The sequence below is a fragment of the Mesoplodon mirus genome, assembly GCF_964341445.2.
Source record: "Mesoplodon mirus genome assembly, chromosome: 3".
NCBI classification, from domain to species: Eukaryota; Metazoa; Chordata; class Mammalia; order Artiodactyla; family Ziphiidae; genus Mesoplodon; species Mesoplodon mirus.
Window position 1 is genome coordinate 109,624,470 of NC_138978.1, and position 16,685 is coordinate 109,641,154.

Consider the following 16,685-nt stretch of genomic DNA (forward strand, 5'->3'; position numbering starts at 1 on the left):
AACAAAAAGAGCTGCTCTACTTAGATGTGAAAACATTATGAAAGCTTCCAACAGTGCCCACCACCACAAACAGAACCCCGGATGCTCAGAACACAAGACAAAGCATTCCCCTGGATGGAGGTCACAGTGCATTTCTGCTCCATGTCCTTCAGGGGATCACTGACTTTTTGCTCTGATATGAATGAATGATGATGTGATGTTTCTCAGGACACAGGAACCCTGCACATCTTTGCTTTAATTATGTGTTTGAATGTGGAACAATAATTCTACCCAGTAATTATATGCATTTGGGTACTTTAGAAGCAACAATAAAGAAAAGCACAAGGCCACATAGAACAGTCATTAGTACCAATAAAATTATTAGGAAGTGAGAGTATAAAGGCTGCAGTTACTTCATTTTCCATTTAGATCATATGAATCAATTCTTTTCCTCTGAAAATCCACAAGCTGAATTTTCTGAACCACATGGCTACTGTTTCAAGATTTTTGCCACTTGTCTGAATCTGAATGTATTCTTTAAAAAGAAAATATTCTAGGCTCTGCAATAAATAATTGACAAATGTTACTCTAGTTAAGAAATAGAATCACCTTAGGCCAAAGCCAGATGTGCAATTTTCCATTCACTAGGGGAAGAAAAATCTCAGACAACCGTGAATGCAAATGTACAACGTAAATGCTCATATACTTAACTTCAAGTAACTAATTAATTGGGTTAATTTAATTAACAATTAGTTCACTTTAAAATTAACTAATTTTATGCAGTGCATAAAATATCACACTTAGAGGGGAACCACCAAAGAGAGCGGAGGCCTGGGGACATTAACCCTCACCTGGTCGCATGACTCGAACAGCCGTCTGGCCAGCAGTGTCCTCTGCCCGTCTGTACCACGTGCCACCAGGGCTGGGCAGCCACTCCTCGACGCGGCAGCTGTAGGTTCCGCTGTCCTGCACCGCCACATTCTGGATGAAGAGCCGGTACACGCCCGGGGAAGGGCTCTCCAAGTGCAGCCGGCCCTTCAGGTTGTTCTTGGCCGCCTGCTCTCCGTAGTGGAAGGTGGCGTCGCGACTCAGGCGGGCCAAGGTCTCCCGCTCTGGGTGGTTGGGCTTCCACACGAACCACTCCACCAGCAGCTGCGAGGCCACGCTCGTGCGGTTCAGGACCACACACTCCAGCTGCACCTGCCGCGTCTCCAGAACCGACAGGTTGCCCTGCGCCTGGCTGAGCTTCAGGCGGCTGTCTGCAAAGGCGAGGAAAGAGATGTTGCCAACAAGAAAACAACGAGCCACGTGCATGCACCCCTTCCCAGCAGACGTAAGCAGGTGCCTTCCAAACGCAGGAGGACAGCAGCATGCTCAATCAGCAGAAGCACTGCTCAGGTGCACACCCTGAACGTTCTGAGTTCTTGATCACGGGTCTGAGTGCCTGAGTTTCATGGAGTTCAATGTTACGGTAACAGCGGCCCCCTAATTTATAACTGTCATCGGTTCAGATGCTTAGGAGAGGACAAGCGTGCATGGTAGGTGACTCCACGTCCAAGGGACAGCAGACCACAAACAGTATGGTCAAGGGGAGGGGGTGGCTGGGAAGGGACAGCAAAGGGCATGGTGAGAAGCCTGCTGGGAGAGCAAATTTTTAAAACTGACCACATGATGGCTAGAATGTGCTGGGCTGCCAGCCTCAAAAGAACTGCAGGGGAAAGCCACGTTAATACGTTCACCAGCTGGCCCTAAGAATTGCGGTTCTTACTTTCTTTACCAAAAAAACCCCACACGGGTTCCCTCTCAAGGTGGAAACAGAACTGATCTGACATCAGTAAAGAAAAGACTGATACGGATGGTTGTTTGAAACCTCAGCCAATCAGATTCTCCTCCAGAGAAAAAGTGTCATTAAACATGGTGCTCTCTGATCACATACAATTTCATAAAGGGCCCAAAAGCCTCTTTGGACCAGAGGGGTTAAAAAGCTATGAAACTGTAAATGCACAGAAGCCCCTGAGAAGGACACCTCCTGAGTGATATCTGAGGAGGGAGGTACTTTCACTTTTCACTTTTCCACTTTAATAATGTCAGAATGTTTTATAATGCACATTTATTTCACCTTCATAATAAAAGGTCAAAAAATTAAAAAAAACAACAGAAAATATATTTCAAACAACCAGTCTCCGAAAATATATACTTGGGAAGATATTAACTCTGCCCTTCTCTGGGTTGAAAGATTATTTTCTCCTCTGTGCTTTTTTAGTATTTTCCAAAAGCTCTATAAATGTATGCTTTCTTATAAAAAAAAGGGGGGGAGGGGGTGGGGACTAGACGAAGTGAGGCGGGGAGGGGGGAGAAAAACACACAAATTAAAAATCTCAACAGAAAAGGGGGAATGTGTTGTTTTAATCTGTGTCCTGTGAGTTTTCTGTTTATAGTGTTAATGTTCCCCATAAGCAGGGATTTCACTGTGTTTTGACAAGAACCCCTACGGCCCTAGTGCACTGCCCCAGTTAGCTTGCTGTGAGTCTGTAATCTCCAATGGGGAAATACCCTTGATAAATTTAGTACCTACCAAGAACCTCTTAGTTTCAGCACAAATGAGAAAAGGGAAAGGCAGAATGATGACTAAGAGGAAACACGGTGGGGGAGGGGTGACCATGACCTCCCAATGGGGAAAACAGTCAGAACTGAGAAAAGACAGGAAGAACAGAAACCTGAAAGAACATCTGTGGGCCTAATAGCAACCTTCAGTTCTCAAAAGCCCCAGGGACTGGCCTGAAGGCAGGACGTAGGTCACTGGAAATACCAACAGGAATCACTTAGACCAGAGCTTCCTATTTTAGGCACCAGAAGGGTCGGCATGAAATGTCATCGTGGGCAGACCTGAATCCCTGGATTGAGAATCCCCGGATTGGGGCAGAGTGTGAAATACAATATCCTGAGGAAAGGAGGGGACGAGCCCCATGGCGTTCAGCAAGGGCCAGGCCTCATCTGGACTTCTGCATCTGGTTCCATTTGATCACAGAGCTTTTTTTTTTTTTTTTGGCCATGCCACGCCATGAGGGATCTTAGTTCCCTGACCAGGGATCGAACCCGCACCCCCTACAGTGGAAGCATGGAGTCTTAATCACTAGACCACCAGGGATGTCCCAGAATAAACTTTTATTGAGGCCTCCTGGGAGACAAGCCGTGAGGATAGCATGGTAAAGAGAACAGGACCTGTGCTCACTCATGGGGCTACCCATCTAGTGAATTTGAATACATTAAGAGTGAACAAGTGACAGTGTTCGCTACAGTGAACATAATAACCAATGATAAATGAATTTCCATGAGTATAAAATCAGAACAGGTAGTTCATAATTACTCATATATGAATAGGTATGCCAGGTGGTAACATGTGCTATGAAGGGGCTGGGGAAAGGGGATACAGAGTGACTAGGGTGCCATTTTAGTTAAAATGCGCTAGGAATGCCTCCCTGAAGAACGAGATAGATGGACATCTATGGTCAACACGTTCCAGGTTACGAGAACAGCAAGTACAAAGGCCCTGGGGTGTCAAGGAAAGCAACTATTCATTCCTTATTCAGCCAGTATTTATTAAGGGTGTCATGTCAGTGGCTGGAGATACAAAGACACAGCACCTGTCCTCAAAATGCTTATGGTATAGTGGAGAAGAAATGAAAATAATTATTACATTATGTGTTTTATACAGAACCCCTGGTGATATAGGAGAAATCAGGCAAGGCTTCCTGGAGGTGGTGCTGAGTAAAGTCTTAGGAATGGGGTGAAGACAGGGGAGAAGCCACAGGAGGGGTGCATTCCAGGAGGAGAGGGTAGCATAAGCTAAGGCATGGAGCTCGGACTCAGGGTGGCAACACAGCATCCCACAGCTCATCGGGCACCAGAGGTAGGGATAACAACTAACTATAGGGCACGCAGGAATGAGGGATGGAGAGGGAGCTTAGGGCCACACTATGTGAGAAGTTCAGAGAACTAGAGCTTTTCAACAAGGAGAAAGGGCTCCCTTCACATGTTTGAAAGGATATGACTCAGACTAATCTTGGGTTGTTCTCGGGCAGACCTAAAACCTGAGAGGGAAATTACAGGGAGGAGGAACTTTTCAACAACCAGGGCTGCCCAAAAGTGGAACTGAGGGCTGTGGAGGCAGTCAGCTCTCCCTCCTGGGAAGTGCTCTGGCAGAAGTCAGACGCTATCTGTCAGGGAGCCGGATATAAATGGAATAAAGGCTGCACCCACAGGGTCTGAGAGGGGGCCAAAGGGTGGTTCTGCTCAGAGACAGGAAGGGCTCATCCGTGGGCTGTGCGTGGTAAGGAAGAAGGGGAAACCAGAAAACGCCCTCCAGGCAGGAATCCTGGGTATGAAGCCGGCAGCAGCCCGAGATCCAAGGTGCAAACTGCAAACCCAGAATGAGATCCAGGCGCTGCCAGGGATCCTGCCTTGCCGCACCTTGCGACCCCCAGCTGCCCCTCGGGCCTCTCCCGGGTGAAGATGCTGTGTACAACAGCAGATACTTGACAGAGGATGCTTCTCTGAGTTTGCCATCAGCACCAGGACCCACTAGGTAAAGTGGGTGGGCCTGCAGTGAACGAGGATGATGCTCTGTACCGCACGCACATCCATCATGGACCCCGCAGAGCCCTGCCACACCCCCAGGCAGTCTCTGCCCTCAGCCTACTGGCCCAGGCTGGCTCTACCCCCGTCTCTCCTTACCTGGCTGCTTCACAGTGACTTCCGTGCGCCCCGAAACCTCCTCTGCCAGCTTGTACCAGGCGTAGTTGGGGCTCAGCAGCCACTCTTCCACATGGCAGTAGTAGCTGCCGCTGTCGCTGACCTCGGCTCTCTGGACAGTGAGGCTGAACAGACCCCCGGACACGTGCCTCTCAAACTGCAGCCTGGCTCTCAGGCCCTCCTCCTCGGCGTAGGTGCCATACTCAAAGGCGGAGTTGTGGGTGGTTTTGAGGATGAGCTTGCCGTCGGCATCCGAGGGCTTGTGGACGTACCAGAGCACGGCGAAGTGGGAGTTCTGGCTGGTCTGGGACTTGACTGAACAGTTCAGCTGGATGGGCCTGTTTTCCACCAGGGTAAGGGTCCTCTTTGATTTGCTCACCTGCAACTTTGTCACTGCAAAGGAAAAGGGGGTGCTTCAGCAGAATCACCACACACGCCTGGAAATGTGGCCCAAGTCCCACCTCCAGGCTCCCCGCCTGGTTTTGTCCAGCATGGCTCCTAGAGAACCAGACACTGATGGGCTTCCCCCAAAGTACGGCTCGGCGTGAGGACAGCAGAACAGAGCCAATTGCGCCCCAAAGAACCCTCTGCTGGCCTCCTCCTTGCCTCTCCCTGGCTCAGGTCCTCGCCGTCTCTCCTGCCAGCTCTCCCTGCCATCATATGGCCGCCAGGGGGATCCGGCAAAAACACACCCAGCCTGTATCAATTCCCTGCTGAAGAAGTTTAATGGCTCCCAACTGCTTATAGACAAGAAAAAAAATTCCTTTCACGTACAAAGTCCCTCCTGGATCTGGCTCTCACCCCGCTGTCCTCACTCACCTCCAAGCCTCCCCCGTCACACCCACACCACACCTTCCCATGCCGCTTCTCCCTGAGCTCGGTCTCTGCTCAGCCGTCCTCCCTGCCTGTCTCCTACCATCTCCCCTCCGACCCTTCTCCCTACTCACCCTCTAGTCCTCCTCTCCCTCACTCCCATCCCGCTGGGTCAGATGCCCCTCTTCTGTGCTCCCATCAGCACCCTTACGCATCTTCAGCCTGTTTTTCCTTACGTCCCTCCCATGCTATCCTTGAGCTCCCCAAGAGCAGAGATCAAGCTTATTCCATTTGATCTGCAAATATTTAGAGTGTGCCCACTCTGTGCCCCTCATGAGGCTAAATGCCGGGGGTGCTCTGAAGAATAAGACGGTCCTGCCTGGAGATGTTCTCATCACCGCAACCCCGGATTCGGGCTTTGGAGAGCACCCACTCAATCAACGTTTGCTGGGATGTGTGAGTTACTGAGTGAGTGAGTGGGTGAGCGAATGAGAGTGAGCTGGAGAAATACAGTAGCAGGTGGCTGGAGGATGCTGGGGTGCTCTTCCTGGAGGATGGGAAGAGAGAAGGCAGAGAAGAAAATGACAAACAATGGGACAGAACAGAGCCAACTCCGGCCTCCCCTTCCCCTCACGATCCTGCTCCAAAACCAGAAGGGCAGGCAGACTCCAGAGGGCCACCCTACCTGCTAATTAATGACCATGCTCTCCTTTAAGGTGGCAAGAAGCCACGGTCTAATGAAATATATCTTATGAAGGTAATTTGAGATCTCACCCATTCCATCACTATTATACTTGTCTCTGCTTCCCCTACCCACCATCCTCCCCCTACTGAAAAAGAGAAAAAAGGAAAAAGTCACAATTCCAAGTTCCTCTTACGGAACTAATAGTAAAAGCATCATCCCACCCTCACCTTTCTCTTTACACTTCACTTGTCGAGGACTAAATCACTCGTCAGCTGAGAAAGGAACCCAGGACAAGGCACAGACCCTGACAGGGAGAGCAAGCTGGGCTTCCTCCAGTGACCCTGCCCAGAGGGGAGGCCAGAACAGGTTGGCCTGGGCCTTTCTCCAGCACCTCTGCTGGTCATCTCTCTTGATCTAGACACAGGACTGAGCCCACTGGTCGTGCCTGGGCCTCCCCGTCAGTGCTGGCTAGCTGGCTCACTTAGAGCTTAGTGTGGAAAGACAGGATCAAGGTCTGAGTTCCATGCACCAAGGCAACTGAAACTACTGAAAGCCCCAGACTGTCACCTGGGCACTGGGGTAACCCACAGACAAAGGTTCTGAGTGGCTGAGAGGATTCAGCGAGCTAAGTACAGCAGAATCGGGTGCCGTACCCGATTCAATACCATGACTACAAAAGCAACTCTGAGGCTGTTTCCCGGTGCTAAATCAGGGGACACTCTTCACAAAAGAAGCTGGATTCACGTACCTACAGACCTGCTCAAGCCATCAAGAATGCATGCGGCACCTGTCTGAGAGAAATCCCCTGGCCCATGACCATACCCTTCTGGTTTCATCTTTTTTGGGGAACAAGCCCAGTCTCCTGCCTTCTCCCTTCTTCAAACGCACGAAGTCCTCCAGGGCACTGGAATCCAGGGCAGGCTTTACCAGCAAGCACCCAAGCTCTGGAAACTAGATTCACCTTAGCTTGCCAGTCGACTTTTCATATCCGCTGCCTCTAATACTTGAAACAACCAGTTCCCTTTTCATGCCTTTCCAACCTGATTCACCGCATGCAAATAATATCTCTATCAGAGCAAATGACACCACCTGAATTATCTGGTTCTGGGCCCAAAAAACTGGGTTGTTCAGTGCAGAGTAGAAAGAGCTTTAAAATGTATTATTAATTGGGGCCAGATTATTTTTGCAACTGTTACTAAGGAAACCTCCATTGCTATAGTAACCGCATATATTAAACTGGATGCCTATGACTAAACTTCCGCTCAGTCACATGGTCTGAGAACAAGAATCCAAGGAAGAGAATTGTTTCAAAGCATTTCCATTTTTTTCCCTCCTTCCCACGTCAAAATATTGGGAAGTGTTGAAAAGCTGGAAAGAGAGGCATTTTTGAAATTTGGTGCATGTCTGACAGGTAGGCAAGGGGTCAGCTCCTTTTCTACGCTCTGAATTTCCTCCAGCTTCTCAAGGACAGGGAGGACCTTTCCTGAAGCCCAGGGGAGACAGAAGCCTGCACAGCTAATTAGGAAGCACTCACACATCCTGCCCAGCACTGCCCTGGGCGGTGTGCAGCCTGCTGGCACCACCTTCCTCCGTGGGGTCAGGAGAGCCCAGCCCCCTTAAGAACCGTAGGTATTCTCATCTGCAAGATGAGAACAATCACAGCATGTACCTGAGAGGAGTGCTATGCAGATTAAAAGCAATACTCTACAGTAAGAGTTTAGCACAGAACCTGCTCTATAATAAACACACAGTACATTTTCACTATCCCCCTTTCTTTTCCGTTTCCGGGCTCAGTCCCATGTTCAAAGCTCCATATTAGATCGAGAACTGCCAAACCTAAGTGGCAAACTTGCTACTGAAAGTATTGTCCACAGACTGGCAGCATCCATGTCGCCTGGAAGCTTGTTAGAAATGCAGACTCTTGGGCCCCACCCCAGACCTCCTGAACCAGACTCTGCCTTTTAACAAGACCCCCAGGTGACTCAAATGCACCTGAAAGCCCGAGAAACCTTGGACTTGGCTGTGTGAGTGAATGGACTTAGGCAGTAAACACAAAGGTGAAAGACAAGATGCTGAGGACTTGGTTGATCCCCAACAGTGAGTCAGCAGGAGGAAGAGGCAGGAAGAAGGGTGTGAGGCTGCGGGCCAGGCCCCACCCTTCAGCACCCCACCTGCGAGCACAGACTCCAGCACGCCCAGCAGCTGCCTTCTCAGGTACCTCACGACTTCCAGAGCGGGGCTGTACCCTGCTGGAGGGAAGGGCCCTTTCTTTCTGCATCTGGAGAGTTTCCTTCTGAGGCCTCCGATCCCCTGTGGCCGGGCAGCATCAGCACCACCTGGGGTGGAGACGCTGCCTCACAAATGCCACAGGTGAGGCCCAGAGACCTGCGGGCTCACGTGCCCTCCAGGTGATTCTGATGCGCTAAGTTTGAGAAGCCACAGGTGTGGCAGTGAGGGGGCCACAGGTAACTCTAGAGACAGCAGTTTCTGTGCAATGGTGCAAGCAGCAGCCAGAGGGTAGCATACAGGCAGTGAGGGAGCAGAGGGAGCAAAGGAAGACTGTTCTTTATTATAGACCCGTGACAGTACTCAGTCATGTTAGGTGGAGAGGGGGCCAGTGGCTGGACAGCAGAGAGTTTTCAAACTGAGGGATGCAAGTCAGCCAAAAGACTGGGAGAGAATGAAGGAAGAGCTGTGGGGTAAGTGTGTGTGTGTGTGTGTGGGGGGTGCATGTCCATGTCCCACCTGTCCTCATAGAAGGAGGGTTACTGCCTGCCTGTGTGTGTGTGTGTGCGTGCGTGCATGTCCATGTCCCACCTGTCCTCATAGAAGGAGGGTTACTGCCTGCCTCTGTGTGTGTGTGTGCGTGCGTGCATGTCCATGTCCCACCTGTCCTCATAGAAGGAGGGTTACTGTCTGCCTCTGTGTGTGTGTGTGTGCGCGTGCGTGCATGTCCATGTCCCACCTGTCCTCATAGAAGGAGGGTTACTGCCTGCCTGTGTGTGTGTGTGTGTGTGTGTGTGTGGGTGCATGTCCATGTCCCACCTGTCCTCATAGAAGGAGGGTTACTGCCTGCCTCTGTGTGTGTGTGTGTGTGCGTGCGTGCATGTCCATGTCCCACCTGTCCTCATAGAAGGAGGGTTACTGCCTGCCTGTGTGTGTGTGTGTGTGTGTGCGTGCATGTCCATGTCCCACCTGTCCTCATAGAAGGAGGGTTACTGCCTGCCTCTGTGTGTGTGTGTGTGCGTGCGTGCATGTCCATGTCCCACCTGTCCTCATAGAAGGAGGGTTACTGCCTGCCTCTGTGTGTGTGTGTGTGTGCGTGCGTGCATGTCCATGCCCTGTCTGCCTTACCCGTCTGCAGACACTGCAGTGACCCTTGCTCACTGACTCCAAATAGGTGCACCTGGTGTTACCATGACAACGAGGCCTGAGGTGCGGGGGGAGGGGTGGGGACTCCTCTAGGGCTCCTGCTCTCACGCTCACTCTATCTGTGAACAGCCAGCGGGCAGAAGCCACATGCACCCGGGATGGAAGGAGAACCCCAGGTTCTCCTGAAAGAAAGGAGGGGCCAATGCCTCTGAAGGATGGGGCAGCCTGTCACCTACTGAACTGTGACAAGGAGAGCCACTGTCACAAGCCCTGGACTCCCGGAAGTCAAAGAAAAAGCCCTCAGCTCTGCCAATCTGCCAGGTCAGCAATAAGAAATTGGAGAGAACGGATTTGGCAGCATCCAGAGGGTACTGAATATTCATCCTGACTGCCCATCAGTAAAATCCCAGCAGAATACACCCACTGACCAGTCAGCTTTCTACACCGGAGGCTGTCCTCCTGGAAGCGTGTTTATTGCCTCGTCAATTTTAACGTGCAGTATTTAATAGCCAAACCAAGATACAGTTGTAAATATCTGGAATATGAGTGCTGACATTTCCCTTATTCCTCTGCATTTAGGGAGATGTAATTGGAGGGTGTTTTGGGTGCTAAAGAAAATCAGAAGGAAGCAAAGCAATGCTTCACAATTAAGAGAAAAGAATTGATTAGGAGCTAAGAATCGAATATGTTGAACTGGCTTAAAGGCTTGCCTAAATGCCCCTTGTGGGGTCACACTCCGCCATCGATGGCAGTAAGGCTAAGCCAGATCAACAACAAAACAGGAGGAATGGCATTCCGTGAAGATGACCTTAGGGATGTGCATTTGGAACAGGAAGTCTAGAATGGTCAATAAGAGATCCACAACACATTCATCAGGCCATCCAGCCAGAGATTTTAAAGAAACAAATACCCGTGATGTGGTCAGGTCAGCAAGCGGTTCTGGCAAAAGGACTGGTCTGGGGCACAGACCACACAGAGCCTTCTTGGAAGCTGGTGACATAAGCTGCGGAGGGCTGATAAATGGACTGGCATGAGCGAGCCAACGGTCCCTGGGTTTCTGCTTCATGCTGTTGGAATAAGAATACTGGACAAAATCATCTTCTAAAAGGGTTGGGGGGGGGTTCCCTGGTGGCGCAGTGGTTGAGAGTCCGCCCGCCGATGAAGGGGACGCAGGTTCGTGCCCCGGTCCGGGAAGATCCCACATGCCGCGGAGCGGCTGGGCCCATGAGCCATGGCCGCTGAGCCTGCGCGTCGGAGCCTGTGCTCCGCAATGGGAGAGGCCACAACAGTGAGAGGCCCGCGTACCGCAAAAAAAAATTAATAATAAAAAAATAAATAAAAGGGTTGGGGGCAGGGGGAGGGCGATGATATTCCTGTGGAGAACACCAGAGCAGGGATAAGAATCCATGTTTTGAGAGGCAAGATATGGAAGGAGAGCAGAAAGAAGCCAGCACTGGGTTGAGCTCTGGTGCCCGCCAAGCCTTAGAGCCACCTGGTGGCAGAAGTTAGAAGAAATAGAGGCATTCGAAGAGGCACAAAAACTCCTACACCATTAGCAAACCGTGTCTTGAGGAACCTCTACAGGGACCTTGTGACCCCAACTTAAAAAGAACAAATTTAAGTATTTGCTAAAGGGGCTCAGGGATGGTAAACCAGAGAGAGCAGGGATTAAATCAAAGTATATGGTACCAAAGAGAATTCCTGAGGAAAAAAAAAAAACTACCATAATAAAATAAAATGAAGAGCCTGGACTCTGGAGCCAGACTGCCTGTCTGGATTTGCATCTTGCCTCTGCCGCTTATTATGAATCACTGGAGAATTTATTTATCCTCTGTGTCAGTGTCCTCACCTATAAAATGGGTGAAGCTAGCACCCCCTCATGGCATTGCATGAATTAAGAACGAAGAATGTTATTGTATATAAAGCATTCAAGGTGGTAATGGGCAATGCTACAAAAGCTCAGCAAAGACTAGCTACTACATCGTTACCGTTGTTACTTCTGCCGCCACAGGTGCTGAGACGCCTCCACACAGCACTCTACAAAGAGAAACCGCTTCTGTAAATGATACTATTAACTGAATGCTGAAAGGATCATTTTTTTCCCCTTTTTTTGGCTGCGCCGTGCAGCATGCAGGATCTTAGTTCCCCAACCAGGGATGGAACCCGTGCCCCTGCAATGGAAGCGCAGAGCCTTAAACCACTGGACCACCAGGAAAGTCCTAGAAAGAATAATCTTTTATGATATGGCCTTAAAAAAGGCCGAAGTCTTCCTCTCATCCACCCCAACTGCTTTTTAATAAAGTTCATACCTGGGTTCCCATCCCCACTTCGCACTCTCTATTTCTTGACTCCGTCAAGTCCCAACCTCTCTGAGGCTCAGTTACTCCATTTATAAAATGGGAAAGCAGTAGCTTCTTCCCAGGGCTGCAGCAAAGGTGACTGAGGTCATCTGCACCAAGTGTCCAGTATACTCTCTGGCACGCGGTCAGCCCTCTGGTATTTTTCCACTTCTACTTCCCCCAAATAAAAGCACCAGTACCAACCAGGGTGTGCGGGTAAAAGAGTAAAAATGAGCATGAAGCCCTTTGGAAAATATTAAGTGCTCAATGCATAAATATTTAATCAGGAGAGATTGTAACACTTAAGGAGGATGCACTCTCCCTGGTGCCACAGCCCTTCCCAGGGGCCGCGCCCGCCCAGCCTCAGCACCCCCCTTGCTCTCTGCGGCCTCCAGAGGGCCAGCCAAGTGCATTACCATGCACCTCTGAGGACAGGCCAAGCACCCTGGTGCTCGTTCCCAAGTTTCCCACGCCAGCCGCTGCTAGTTCTCGCTTTACAGTGAAATCACAAACAAACTGACTCAGTGTAAGCCACGGGAGACGTGAAGACAGTCCTCAGAGCAGATCCTGGGTCCCCTAACTATTCTCCAGGGGGCAATAAAATGATGTAATGGAAAATAGAGATATATGGACATCAGAACGACCTAGGCTCCAGTCTTGTTCCACTCTGTTTTTCATCTGACAAGCTGGTTTGCCTCCATCAAGGCTCCTATACACTGGGAGCCTGGGTTTCCTCACTAGCAAAATGGGCATAAAAGTATCTATATTATTTCATTGCTGGATAAATTTAAAAAGAAAACAGAGGTGCTAAGCACAAAGCCTGGCACCCAAGACATATTTAATACATTTTTGCCCCTTTTCCCCTTTAGTAGCACCATGAATTGATCTGAATCCAAATAACTAGAACCTTCAATGACCTAACTCCATTTTCTTCCCTGAGGCACTCCAGCCTTAGATTCTAAGTCGTAAGACAAACAAGCAAATAGTAGGGATTTATTCAAAAAGGCAAGGCTAGGCAAGGTCCCGGGGTCAGCACTTCCTCTACCTTCTGTAGCTGGAACCACGTGACGGGCACCAAGGAGGCTCCCAGCCCGACCCTGAGGCCAGAGGAGACGACAAAGGGTGCAATTACTCAGCGAGGCAGGCAAGCGAGTCCCTCGGCACTTTCCACAACAAGGGTTCACACGAAATGGGGTCTCTGCTTAACCTTCCATTAACCTGAAAATCCACTTCAGTAGAACAGCCTCTTCCCTGGCATCTCGTTGTCCAAGTTTAGGCTCTAATTGGCCAAGGAACTGTCCCATCATTTATACAGTTCACTTGTTCCAAACTGGTTCGATACAGACTCCGTTATGGGGTTAGAAGAGGCGAAGGATAAGCCCAGACATTGCCATTTCGTAACCTCGCGTTGCTGAAAATAACAAGCACTGTGACCATCTGCAGTGGTGGAGCAGACCGGGTGGGGCACACATCATGGCTGTGAGCAGGCAGAAAAAATCCTTTTTGCAAGGTGTTCAAACCATCTTTGCAAAGTGCGTGGGGCAGAAAGTCAGAAAAAAGTCTTTGCAGGGCCTCCCTGGTGGCGCAGTGGTTGAGAGTCCGCCTGCCGATGCAGGGGATGCGGGTTCGTGCCCCGGTCTGGGAGGATCCCATATGCCGCGGAGCGGCTGGGCCCGTGGGCCATGGCCGCTGGGCCTGCGCGTCCGGAGCCTGTGCTCCGCAGCGGGGGAGGCCACAGCGGTGAGAGGCCCGCATACCGCAAAAAAAAAAAAAAAAAGTCTTTGCAAAGTCACCTCCCATTCAGCCCCCACCCTTCGTTACACGCATGCCTGTGCTCTCCTGCTTGGGGCCAGGCAATGGAGGGAAGCAGGAGCCAGGGCCGGGGTCCACCCTCCACCTGCTTCCACCCTAACCGGAGACAGGTACAGACACGAAGGAAACCACAAGAGCAGCACTAACTTACCCTCTCCCCCGCGTTAGGGGAAGGGCCTGATGAAGGTGAGTGTTTGCAGAACGCCCCCTGACTAAGGATCCCCAAATGAGTGCATCCTTATCACCTGCTGCGAGAGACACTCCGCCTGCCTGCTCTCATGCGCTCAAACCCAGGGCAGGGGGACAGGGTCTGGGTCAGGGAAAGTGTCGAGGAAGGAAGGACAAGGATTCAAACCTTGGCTCCATTCACCAGCTAGGCAACCCTGGGCTGATCACTTAATCTTTCCTGAGGCTGTTGTGAAATTCTCATAAAATAATCAACCCTAAGCACCTAGCACAAAGCAAATACTCAGTTAAGTACCTGTTATTTTCCCTTTTGCCTCTTGAGGTTCCTTGTCTGCAACCGGTGGGGGGGAGGGACGACAGTGGTACCTTGTTCACATCACTGTTGCAAGGATTATAGGAGATGACATTGAGAGACGGAGCTTTCTGCAAAGCAGTCTAGTTGGCCTGCACACTTCACAAATATCAACGTCTTCACACACATGCGCACGTGTGCGCGTACGGCTGGGAAACTATTCTAGATTAAAGGAGTCTAAAGAGACATGACAGGGACTTCCCTGGTGGCGCAGTGGATAAGACTCCATGCTCCCAATGCAGGGGGCCCAGGTTTGATCCCTGGTCAGGGAACTAGATCCCACATGCATGCCACAACTAAGAGTTCGCATGCTGCAACTAAGGAGCCAGCGAGCTGCAACTAAGGAGCCTGAGAGCCGTAACTAAGACCCAGTGCAACCAAATAAATAAATAAATTTTAAAAAAAGAAAAGAAACTGCCAAATTATTATAAATAAATAAATAAATAAAAATTTAACAAATTTTAAAAATTAAAGAAAAATAAAGAGACATGACGACTAAATACAACGTGTGACCCCTGACTGGATCCTAGAAGGAAAAAACACTATAAGGGGTGTTTTCGGGACAACTGGGGAAATGCTGGTACTGTCCTATAATCACGTCAAATTCCCAGAGTCTGATTACACTGTTGTGGTCGGGTGGGACAAAGTCCTGATCTTCAGAGATACAGACTGAAGTATTTAGAAGGAAGTATCCTGATGTTGGCAACTTACCCTCAAATGGTTCAAAAACAACAAAAAATTACACACAGAGGGAGAAACAAACATGGTAAGATGTTAACAACTGGTCATCACGAAAAGGGAATACGAGTCTTGCGACCTCCTACATATCTGAAATTTCTCAAACTAGAAAGTTGGGAAATAAGAGCAGCCGGGCCGAGGGCTCAGCACACAACACTTCCTGCCTCTCTGCGGCTCTCTTCAGCCAGAGCAGGCGTGGGGGACCCCGGGACCCTCACCTGGCTGCAGCACCCTGATCTCCAGCAGGTTGGAGGTCCTCTCGGCCAGCCGCGTCCAGCTGTTGTTGTAGTTCCTCCGCCACAGCTCTGCCACACACTGGTACTTGCCCGCCTCCGTGTCGCTGGCTCGGCTGATGCTCAACCGGACGTTGTTACTGGACTCAGCCTTTTCAATGGCCGTTCGGGTCCGGAAGCTGGAGGACCTGTCTCCCCACTGGACTCCTCCATCCCGGGTAAAGGTCACCAGGTCATGGAACTGGGTGGTGCCCACCGGCTGGAACCGCCACGTCACTGACACAGGGACCCGGGCGGGGTAATGGGGTTTGATGATGCACTGCAGGTCAAAGGAGTCACTGTAGGTCACCCCCGGCGTGCGGGAGATGGCAGTGACTGCAAAGCCCGTTTCTGGAGAGAGAGCAGAGAAACTCAGGCCAGAGGAGACACTTGGCTTTCTCAGGGCCATGTGACGCGGTGACAGGGCTCCTGGCAAAAGCTAGCAGGACAGAGCAAAGGCTCACACATGGGGCTCTTTGGATGCCCAGGCCCTGTATTACTTTTGCTAGCGTGACACACAAACCCAGCAGTTCACAGGACCCCACAGAAAGAGGCTGGCAGCAATCCTCCTTAAGCAGCACTAGCAAACCCTTCCAGATGAATCCTCATGTGGATTTGTGCTGGATCAGTCCCACTCACAGGGACTGAGTGCATGTAGGCGGGGCCATCCCTAGATATCTTGGGATTCCGTGCTGAAACAGGAGAAAAGAGCCCCAGGGCCGATTTCCTTCATCACACTCAGCTGGATGCACCCTGCCCCAGCCTGGACAGCCCCTGTGCCTGGCCCACCACTGCGTCAGTGCCGGAGCAGGGGAGGCAGGTGGAGCAGGTGCCTGTGCTCCCCGGGCTGGGCAGCGCCGGCTTGCTCTCCAGTCCCTCTTCTACCTACCCCACCACGGAATCCAGGGCAAAGAGGCAGCGAGGGACCCACAGCAGGAGGGACTGACCTTCACCAAGTAGGACCTGGGGTGAGGTGGGGCCCTGCAGGTGCACTAGGCTGAGTCTCTCTATATTCCAGCATCGCTAATCCCCAATACTGACTCCTCAGTAGAAGTGATCAGAGTCCCTTCAGCCTTGAAATACGACTGTTAACACATTCGTTATGATCATAAAACTGAGAGCAGCCAGTATTTCCTGAGCACTATGGGCCAGGCATGGTGCCAACTGCTTGGCTTTCATCACACTTCATTGAATCCATCACCATTTTCTTACAGATGAGGAAACTGAGGCCCAGAGAGGGTAGATAAATTGTCCACTATCAAGTTGCCAGCGAATGGCAGTCACGCTACAAATCTGTGTGCCACGGATTCTGGGGGACTTATTAGGCTGCTTTACTCCCAGGAAGCATAAGACAGTGGTTAAAGGCACAGACCCTGGAGCCAAAT

At 50.6% G+C, this 16,685-nt stretch overlaps 1 protein-coding gene across 6 annotated transcripts in view; it reads right to left on the reverse strand.

Moving 5' to 3' along the window:
- IGSF3 (immunoglobulin superfamily member 3) overlaps window positions 1-16,685 on the reverse strand; it is a 99,947-nt gene that overhangs the window by 8,605 nt on the left and 74,657 nt on the right. For all 6 annotated transcript variants that reach the window (XM_082613148.1, XM_082613151.1, XM_082613147.1 and 3 more), the window contains 3 exons: window positions 15,247-15,651; window positions 4,714-5,124; window positions 831-1,238 (listed from right to left, as the gene is read on the reverse strand). In XM_082613148.1, coding sequence (XP_082469274.1) covers window positions 831-1,238; window positions 4,714-5,124; window positions 15,247-15,651 — 1,224 coding nt within the window. The remainder of the gene's footprint in view (window positions 1-830; window positions 1,239-4,713; window positions 5,125-15,246; window positions 15,652-16,685) is intronic.